The sequence below is a fragment of the Stegodyphus dumicola genome, chromosome 3 (genome assembly GCF_044657685.1).
Source record: "Stegodyphus dumicola isolate Sdum_Otavi_A_Nest chromosome 3, ASM4465768v1".
Taxonomy (NCBI): Eukaryota; Metazoa; Arthropoda; class Arachnida; order Araneae; family Eresidae; genus Stegodyphus; species Stegodyphus dumicola.
Window position 1 is genome coordinate 9,700,706 of NC_140770.1, and position 10,698 is coordinate 9,711,403.

The 10,698-nt window shown below is 34.7% G+C and overlaps 1 protein-coding gene across 1 annotated transcript in view; it reads right to left on the reverse strand.

Moving 5' to 3' along the window:
• The window catches only part of LOC118196411 (uncharacterized), a 211,885-nt gene extending 205,053 nt beyond the window's left edge, over nucleotides 1-6,832 (reverse strand). The window contains exon 1 of the mRNA XM_085812557.1: nucleotides 6,698-6,832. Within this exon, the coding sequence (XP_085668683.1) occupies nucleotides 6,698-6,764 (67 nt within the window). The 5' untranslated portion in view covers nucleotides 6,765-6,832. The remainder of the gene's footprint in view (nucleotides 1-6,697) is intronic.
• Nucleotides 6,833-10,698: the final 3,866 nt, after the last annotated feature.

Below are 10,698 nucleotides of genomic sequence, written 5' to 3' on the forward strand. Positions count from 1 at the left end.
AAATAGATTTTTAAATTTAGATTTCGAAAACTGATTCTAAAAATATGTAACATGTTTAGTTTGAAGTACTAAACGCCCGTAAATTTAGGTAAAAGATGTAAATTAAAACAAAAAGGTCCCTTTTTTTAAAGGGACTTTTTAAGAGGTGTCTTTTAAATAGCTTTTAACTGATAGTGTCTCCCAAAAACATCACGGACAAAAACGTCTAGGAAAAAAGAAAGCAAGGAGCATTACACCATAGCTCTAAAACATCGTGATACAAAAAGTCGTCGATGAAAATTAAGCAGCTTCGCATCAAAAACTTTAAAAACATCATGGTACCTACAACAAACCACCTACAAATCATCGTATGACGACAACATAGCATTCATGCGTTTTTATGTAGCTGACATAATCAACAAATCAACATCCAAAGACACAATAACACGGCGAATGAATGTTGGTCCGAAAATCACACTTTCAATTTTTCTGCTGCCAAAATTATTCAAAAAACATCTTCCATTGGAGAACTGGATTTTCTAGAGGCATTTCACATTCATAAAAACCTTTCTGTTCTAGTTAACGATCCTAATTCCAATCCAACTTTGCCTTTGGCCTTTAAAGAAATTATGTTTTAGTTCTGGTTTCACCAACAGATGGCGCCACTTGCTTATTCTTGTCCAGGCTTTCTTATCTTATCTAATGATTATTTCCTATCTTGTTCATTTGCGGTTTTGCAGCTGAGGATGGTGGTTCGGTAAAACCATCGAAACTAGTCCTGTGAAAATTTTGTAAATATAACGCTGATTTTTGTTGTTTGACTTCTGAATTAGTATCCAAACAATTACCTACACGCTGTACATGAAACTCTTAATGACAATTTAATAAGACGAATAAACTGAAACACAGCATGATTTATTTTTTATTAAATCATGCTGTGATTCAGATTAGCAAATATGAAAGAAAATAATTTTGTGGTTTGATAATTAATTAAAGAATTTTAAAGACCTAACTTCATGCAGTTACTCATGTTCCTTTTCGGTATCTTTTCTAGATTATATTTTCATGAAGAATTACCAATAAAACTTTACAAAAACATTAATTAATTCATGTTTTTTAGAAGTCAACTATGTAAGTTAAAAATTCTATTACCTGCAATATGTGGCATTAATTTTCTATTCAATTTCAGTTTTTGAATTCTCCTTTTAATTTTTCAGCAGAAATTTAGCTTTCTCAATGACGGTAAATTAATTTTCTCAATGCTTTCTTTTCTTTCTTTTCTCCCACGATTTTTTGTACGACGTGTTTTAGCCTTGTGTTGTTTTCTCTGAGACGTTTTCATTCGCAATGTTTTCCTCTGTAATCCTCAGACTTATTTATTATATTTTTTCTAATTATTGTTTTCTGTTTATGTCACCAGTATTCCTATTCAGAAATACTAACATCGTCTGTTAGAAATAAAAATACTTTTTAGAAATCTGAGTTTGAAGAACCATTAACTTGAATACATCCATGGATCCGATCCGTTAAAGCTTTTTAAAAATGGGTTTGTCGGTGTACAATGGTTGAAATTTGGAGAGGAAGCCATAATTATACATTTTGAGGAACTTATATTTTGGAAATAACGCGCTAAAAATTTCAGATATTATCGTTAGAGGTACAATGATACGTATAAGAGAATTCCAAAGATCGACAAGAATCCATTCCTGAGTTGAAACAATGGTTTATAAAATCACTCAAGAACCAAGAATCTTTAAAAGGTAAAACAAAAGGAAACGTGAAACTGCACAGCCGTCATTACATGATTGCAATGCGAAATGTTTTAAAAAATAAATGCATTAACAGACCGCTTTTTCCCGTTTTTGGCGTTTTTATTAAAATTAGTTTTTTTTAATATTTAGGTATATTTTTCTTAAAATTTCCTCCGTAAAACAAGCCTCAAATTTTATTTCATAAAATTACTTCCCTAAATGTATTAAATGAATCCATTTAAATTGATTTCCAAGATAAAATAAATTATTGAGGCATTTTGCTTAAAAATATGCTACATATTTTAAAAATTCAAATTTTCTTTTAATTAAGAAATTTTTCCAAATTTTTTTAACTCTGTATGTTAGAATAAAAGTAGATTCATTTATATTTCTAAACATGTTTGCATATAGCAATGTAAACTCAAAAGTGATTATATTGTAATATCTTGTTATTTAATAAATAAATATAATTATTGTTGAAGTGGCAACGCCATATTTGTATTAAACCGTTACTCAGCAACGTGAGATATTGTTTTAAAAGATTAGAATTCTGTAGATTTTTACCAGCTAGGAGTAGTATAAAAATTTGCCACTTAAGAATTGTATAAAATTTGTCTATCACCGTGAACTAGAAATAAAATTTATGTTCTACTAAGAAGATTGTCTGTTTTGTAAATTACTGTAAAATACATTACAATATGCCTAAGAAAACATTTTATTGGCATCTAAATGCATTCATGTATCTGAAAACTGTCATTTCAATTACCTGTCAGGGGCGAGCGGTAAAGACGCTGAACACTGGTAGTTCGGTCCGAGGTTCGAATCCCGCGAACGGGCTGGCTGCATGGGCGTTTTCATGGTTTTCCGCATGTGTAACGTGTATACGAACCAGTTTCGCTTAGAAAGTCCTCCACGAAGGCATCCCTCCCTTTAGGCAGATAGCCCTCGTGTGCCTTGCCTTAATTAAATAATCCAATCCAATTACCTGTCAAAAGTTTTTCTCAAAAAATATAATATTGAAGATAAAAATTTAAGTTTTACTTTAACATTCTAACAGTAATGTGTAGTTTCTATAAATAAATTACTTTGATTCTGTAATAGGTTTGTTATGATAACAATAAGGGTAATTATAAGATAAATGATCACGTTTTTCAATGTGGAAAACATTACTCCTCTTAAATAAGAGTGCATTAAATTTATGGCCATAAAATATATCTAATTAAAACCATTCAAATTGTTACAGAACGATTTCTTCACTTTTCAAACAGACAGGAGATCCATAACATTCATATGTTACTCTAAAAGTATATTTGTCTAGTGTCCTACAAAAATGTTTCATGTCGCACTTGGGAATATCTCTATTAATAATCTCTACTGATAACTCATAAAGTTTAAAAAGACCCTGTAGAGATATTAGGTATTTTTTTTGGAAGCAGGCAAGATGAAAAATGAGCAACGTCTTCGCCGGTAATCGAACCTCAGACGTCTGGAATACACACCTAGCGTGCAGACCGCTACACCTCGAAGGTATGCTAAAAAGGCGGGAGAAATACTTTATGTACTTATCCTTTTAAAGGGCAACTGCGGTTTTTAAGGGACCCACTCGCCAAATCCTGGGTGTGGAAAAGCCTCATCCACCACTCTTTTAGTTCGGGCGCCTCTGTAGAGACATTACGTATTTTTTTGGAAGCAGTAAAGATGAAAAATGAGTAACGCCTTCGCCGGGAATCGAACCACGGACCTCTGGAACACGCGCACACCGTGCAGACTACTACACTACGAAGGCATGCTAAGAAGGCGGGATAAATACTTTATAACCCTTTAGGGCAACAGCTAAATTTTTTTTTTTTGCTCCGTTGTACGAAGTAAAGCATGTTTTGTGATCGCGAAAAATTTCGGATATCATATTTCAACGGAATTATCCATTCTGAGCATTCCCGAATCTATATGGACGGTTTTCCTGCGTGATGTTTGTGTACTATTTTTTCCAACATGGATTATAAAATTGATTCAAAATGGACTTTTTTCATGATATCTGTAGGCATTTACATATGTACATGTATGTATGTATGTATGTATGTGTCTTACATGATTCAAAAACCGACTGGCCTTAGAAAGTTGAAATTTTATATATGGGACTGCTATAACATCTAAATGTGCACCTCCTTCTTTTATTGCAACCGACCTATATATATATATATACATAGCGTATTCGGAAACTAAGTACACTTTCATTCTAGCGCCGTCGCAGCGCTGTGGTAGGCGTCCCGCGCATGCGCACTAGTCTTTCTTGTTCACTGACTTTAAATCGTCGCCATTTTGGTTGCTCTATGTTGTGTTTTCAGTTTGCTGTGCACATTCAAAATGTTTAAGACAATTAGTTCTCCCGCTGACTGTGAGATTCGTGCCGTGATTATATTTTTGAACGCGAGGAATGTTAAACAGGCCGAAATTTATCGTCAAGTGACAGAAGTTTACGGTGAATACGCGATAAGTGATGGAATGGTGAGAAAGTGGGTAAGAATGTTTAATGCAGGTCGAACAAATGTCCACGCCGAGGCTCGGAGTGGTCGGCATTCTGTTGTCACCGATGATTTGGTAAGGAAAGTTGATGAAGCAATTCATGAGAACAGACGCTTCACAATGACAACTCTTTCAGAGGCATTTCCACAAATTTCACGTACTGTTTTGTTCGAAATTGTGTCTGACCGCTTGAATTATCGCAAACTGTGTTCCCGATGGGTTCCAAAAATGCTCACTGATGTTCACAAAACAAAGCGACTTGGTAGTGCCCTGACATTTCTCACGCGGTACCGTGATGAGGGAGAAAACGTTTTTAACGAAATTGTGACAGGTGATGAAACTTGAGTGTGTCATTTCACACCAGAATCGAAGCAACAATCGATGGAGTGGAGACGCACTCATTCTCCGAAAAATGCTGTGGAGTCGTGGTTATCGAAACTGGCGGGAAGTTTCTTTGACGATGGTATACAAAAACTGGTCACCCGCTATGACAAGTGTTTGATCATTGGCGGAAACTATGCTGAAAAATAGTTTAAGACATGTATTTTCATGTAAAAATAAAATTGGATTCGAAAAAATTGTTTTACTTTTTTTTTTTTTTTTTCCAAAACGGTACTTAGTTTCCGAATACGCCTCGTATATATATAAAAGTAAAAAAGCAAATTTAAAGCCAAAATAATTTTTTAAAAATTTTAAAAAAATGTGCAAACATATAAAAAATTTAATTCTCGAACTAATCTACAATATCATTTAAATTCAGAAGCATAAGCAATCCATGAAAATAAATTCACTAATTAGCAAATTAAAATTAATCCAAACAATTTTTTTTTAAAATGCATAAGTGAATGACTGTTGAGCAGGCAGGAGACAGACTTATCAAGGGGAAGTTGCCTCCAAACCTAACTCTCCAATCATTCAATTCGTGTTTCGTCATTCATGCAGGCAAGGGTAAAAGTCAAAACCAAAAGTAAAAAGAGAAGAATGTCCAAAAAGAAATACCAACAAAGTGGTACCCTTAGAAATTAGCATTTAAGAATTAAATTTCTAAAAGGAAAATACTAATGAAGTCTTTTGAGAAACAAGCAAGTAAAGTCAAGTATTAAATTAAACTTTTTTTAAAAAAATTAATTTTTTATAAAACATAATCTAGAAACCAATGTATTTTGGAAACCCTTGTCTACAGAAAAATCCCCGACACGAATATGCATATCAATAAAAAGAAACTAAAAAAGAACTAGACATAATCCATATAAACCAATAAGAAACAAAAAGAACTAATTCACAACTTTTAAAAAACAAATATATACTTAAAAATATAATTTCATACCTAGAAAATACTTAAATACTACATAAAAAATTTTGAAAATACTTAAAGCAAGTAAATAGTAAGTTTTAATTCTAACTTACCTACTATATGAGCGTTGGGGTCTGCAAAAGTGTTTTTAAAGAGAAGTAAGTGTGTTCTTCAAATTAATTATATAGATGGCGCTTATGTAGGTAAAGTTGAGTGCCAAGCTGCTATCTTTGTTATATTAAAAATTTTTTGTAAATATTTATATTAAAATATATAAAAATAAATCTAGAAAAAATTAAATTAAAAATTAAAAATCCTAAAGGTATGTAATTCTAGTTATAATTTTAACGATCAATTATTTAGGGAGTTAAGTAGCTGAGACAATCAAGAGATGTAAGTTTGCTTGAAGTAAAATAGAGTTAGGTGGTATTGTGAATTAATAAATGTAAACTGTTTTGTTCGCCGTAGTCATAAATTTCCAATTACAAAGTGTTTTAAATTAAGAAAATATTCATGTTTCGTGATGCCAAATTATAAAAATATTTATAATTTACATTTTTGAAATTACATTGCAGTTACTTCATTATCTTTTAATAGTCTACAAATAAATAAATACTTCATTTAGAAATATTGCATATGTCCTTATGGAGGTCTGCATATTTAAAATTAGGACTCATGGGGTCCATCAGCGAAATAAATGCTAAGAAAACTTACTCTTAACATATATACCCAGTTGCCGAAAATGCAACTTTAAATTCTTCCCTTAGCAAACGAACTTCAAAGCGCCATTATTTTGAAACGATCTTTACCGATAATATAAACTCAAACAGTCGTTTGAAATAGTTTCACAAGTAATGAATAATCCTTTAAAGCTGAAAGTTTTATTTATAATTACGCTGTAGTTTAAATCGTAAGAACGCCGTAAACCGGAAGAAAAATTGCGCCTTCATTAAGTGGAAGTGAATATTTAAAACGTGAACGCTTTATCGCATTTTCACTTGAGAGCATCTACTTGTCAAAAATATCCTCCACTCTTAAAAAAAGAAATTAAATCACTATAAAAGAAGAGAAGGAAAGTGCGAATATATTAAACACAGAAGGAGTTTAGATTCGACGTAGGGGGGAGGTGAAGTTAATTGTTTCGGCTTACCTTTATTTCCATTTTCGATGTTTCCCTGGTCTTCAACTTTCACATCTTTACTGACGTTACATCCCATGTCGGCGTCTTTTCCATTTCTCCCTCTCTTTCTGCTCCCTGGCTCTCCCGTCCACGTGCGGCCGCAGGGAGCATGCGCCGATCGATGAGTCGCCCTTTTTGTAATAAGCCGGGTTGAGTTGTTTCGCGGATGTATCATTTGCTTTTGGAACGCGAGTTTCCGCGCGAATAAAGAACGGAGAGCGTTGGTATTCAGAAGTAGATTTTGATGTGGGATAAACTTCTGTTCGTTTTCTTTCCGATTTGGAATGACACACCCACCTGCCTTGCGTGCTTGACAGGTTTCTCTGGGAAATTGAAATGATTTATCAAAGAATGTTCAGTTTTCATAGGTATTCCATTTTTTTCCAGTGAAAAGAAAATATATCAAATTGGTAATAAAAGCGTGAAGTCATTCGGTTTTTAAGCAGAAAACGTGAAAAATGTGCCTCGCCGGGACACGAACTTTGGACCTACCAAATACGCGTCGAGTGTGTTTCCAGTTACACCACGAAAGCATGCGAAAACGAAGGAGAAAATATCTTATGAAAGTTAGAAGGTATTTTCTCCTTCTTTACCGTCTGCCTTCGTGCTGTAACTGGAAGTATATGTTACGGTGAAACACCGAAATCTGGAGAATGTCGACTTTCACCGGTGAATGTCAACATTCACATAGTTTCTTGGTGTATGTCCGAAATATTTTCCAAATACTCTTATTTCTGACTTACACCGGTGAATGTCGACATTCACCATGTACTAATGGTGAATGTTGAACATATAACAATATTATATTTTCTTCTCCGTAATTCGGCCCACCAGCGGCCGAGCGGTAAAGTCGCTGAACACTGGTACTTCGGTCCGAGGTTCGAATCCCGCGAACGGGCTGGCTGCATGGGTGTTTTCGTGGTTTTCCCAATGTGTAACGTGTATACGATCCAGTTTCCCTTAGAAAGTCCTCCACGAAGGCATCCCTCCCCTTAGGCAGATAGCCCTAGTGTGCTTTGCCGTAATTAAATACACACACACACTTCTCCGTAATTCAGTCGCGAATAAACTCACTTGAGACTTGAAATAAGATTTTAAGAACATGAGGGCCTAAAACACACAATACATTCAAAATGAGAAAGGAAAATAATAGAAGTTAAAAACTTACTTAATTATACAGTACGTGTTCTAAATGAGAAAATAAAATAACAGTCATAAAAAACTTACTAAATTATGTGATTCAAATCTTATTTATTGCAACAACTTAAACTATCATGGCACTTTATGACCTCTCTTTTCGACTTTCACCAGAGCATATCTGTGATTGTCGACATACACCGGTGAGGGTCCGTATATACAAGAATGTAGTGAAATATTCGGTCTTTCACCGACGTATTTGGTGAATGCTGATATTCTCCAGTGAAAGTCGACATTCTCCAATTTCGGTCTTTCACGGTAACATATACACGATGAGTATTCGAGAGGTCTAAGGTTCGACTCCCGGCGAGGGCACTGCGCAATTTTTCCCACCCCCTTCTTCAAAACAAGTAATATATAAAAAAATTTTTAAATCAATTCCTACTTAGGTCAACAAAGAAAAATTTTGCTTTGGTTACTTTTTATTAAGATTATTACATTTTTTTTTTCGTTTCTTAATTTATGAAGCTGATGGTGGTCTTTAATTTCCCATTCTATCTATCTCTTGTCATGCTTCATTATTGCAAGAAACTCTTCCAGTGAGTTTCCAGCGGTCCTTTTCTTCAATTAACATTCCATCTAATAATTTCACGCGACTCAAGGCGACCTATGCTTTATCTGCTGCGGAGCGTTTTCGTCCTAGATATATTACTTCATAATCTACAATGTTATTTATTTATTTTAATAAGCAAGGGGCATTTTAAAGGATTATATTTTAAACATATATTGCCCACCAGCGGCCGAGCGGTAAAGTCGCTGAACACTGGTAGTTCGGTTCGAGGTTCGAATCCCACGAACGGGCTGGCTGCATGGGCGTTTTCGTGGTTTTCCCCATGTGTAACGTGTATACGAGCCAGTTTCCCTTAGAAAGTCCTCCACGAAGGCCTCCCTCCTCTTAGGCAGATGGGCCCACCAGCGGCCGAGCGGTAAAGTCGCTGAACACTGGTAGTTCGGTCCGAGGTTCGAATCCCGCGAACGGGCTGGCTGCATGGGTGTTTTCGTGGTTTTCCCCATGTGTAACGTGTATACGAGCCAGTTTCCCTTAGAAAGTCCTCCACGAAGGCATCCCTTCCCTTAGGCAGATAGCCCTCGTGTGCTTTGCCATACTTAAATACACCACACACCACCACCTCTTAGGCAGATAGCCCTCGAGGCTTTGCCATACTCACACACACACATTTAAACATATATTATTATCACGTTAACATAGAAATATGGGGAGAATTATCGCTACATGATGGGGCACGACATTCGCTTCATCCAACTCTATAAAGCTACACTTCTTTAATTACATACCCTTTAAAAATTTTTATAACTCTATTTTACTATTGCCATTTATTTTGGTTAAATATTACAATCCCATTTATCACATTCGCGTACTATTATTTATAAGTTGTTATGTTATAAAATTCATTTCTTCTAAGGGTTCTTTTAAGTACAGCACGTGAGAATTCCTAATAAACAGTCATTATTTGTAAGTCTTATAATATATTTATTTAATAAAAGCAGCCTATCTTTAGTTCCGATAAACAGGAATCAATAAGTAGGAATTGACTTTAATATGCGAAAAAACTGTATTAACATGAAGTGTCAGTTTAAAAAATATGTATTTGACTTGAGCGGATGAATAAAAAGTATTTTATTAACGACTGAAAATTGAACAAGATATAGGAAGAGTGTGAGCTAATAGTAGGAATTTATAAAAAAAAAAAAAAAAAAACTACAAAGTATTATTACCTATTTTCCATTTAATATACATACATACTATTTATACATACAGAGTGTTGTCCATAATTTATTCGTCGGATAAAGATACGTTTTCAATAATACAGAATAAGATGTAGGGTAAAAAATTGACTGAATTTTATTCAGTACTTCAAAGAATTTTATATTGATACCTTTCAACATGATTACTGTAAGTCGCTTGGAGAATATCAAGTCTGTTCTCAACTTCTCTTCCGACGTTATTAAACATTTGAGGAGTCACGGTAGTTGTTTTGTAAGGATTATGTTAATTTTATTAACAGTTAAATTTTAAGTTAAAGTTCCTTTCCTGTCAAATTCTTAACTTCAACTTACTACTTCCGGCCAGAACGTAGTTTTGGAATTTTCCTGAACATTTAATGAGAAGCGGTATTTAAACCACGAAGTTACTTACGGAGTCGAGAGAATTAGAGTTTCTGATTTACGCGCGTCTGCCTTTTTCGCCATTCTCTCTCTCAAAGCTGTTATTACGCTCGGCCGTACTCGGGCCCTTGCTAAGCTTCGTAGTCAAATAAGTTAAGGGGCCAACTCGATTTGAACCTTGATAGCTTCGGATATACTTCTTTAGTTAATCTTAGTTTTAGTTGAAATCATAATCTTTTAAGTTCAAGTCCAAGGGCGGGCTTTACTTGCACACTCCCAGGAGGAGTTTTGTTAAATCTTATTTGAATAATAAAGGGTTAGTTGTTTCTTGTCACCGAACTCAAGCGATTATTCGCATCAGTTCTTCACTTCCAACATTAACTTAAAATTCCTGTGTGAGGAACTCTACAGTTTCTGTGATGATTCGATTTTAAAACTCTTTGAGCGAATCCCTGCAGCATAAACTCTTTCTTAAGGTATCTCCAGGAAAAGAAGTCAAATGGTATGACATCCGGAAAACGGGGTGGCCATGAAATTGGTCCACCTCTACCAATCCAATAATCAAGAAACGCATGCATCCAATGCGTAGCCCGATGAAAGGCATCCCATCCTATCGGGAAAAAAGCTTGCTTCTCATTGCGGTACAG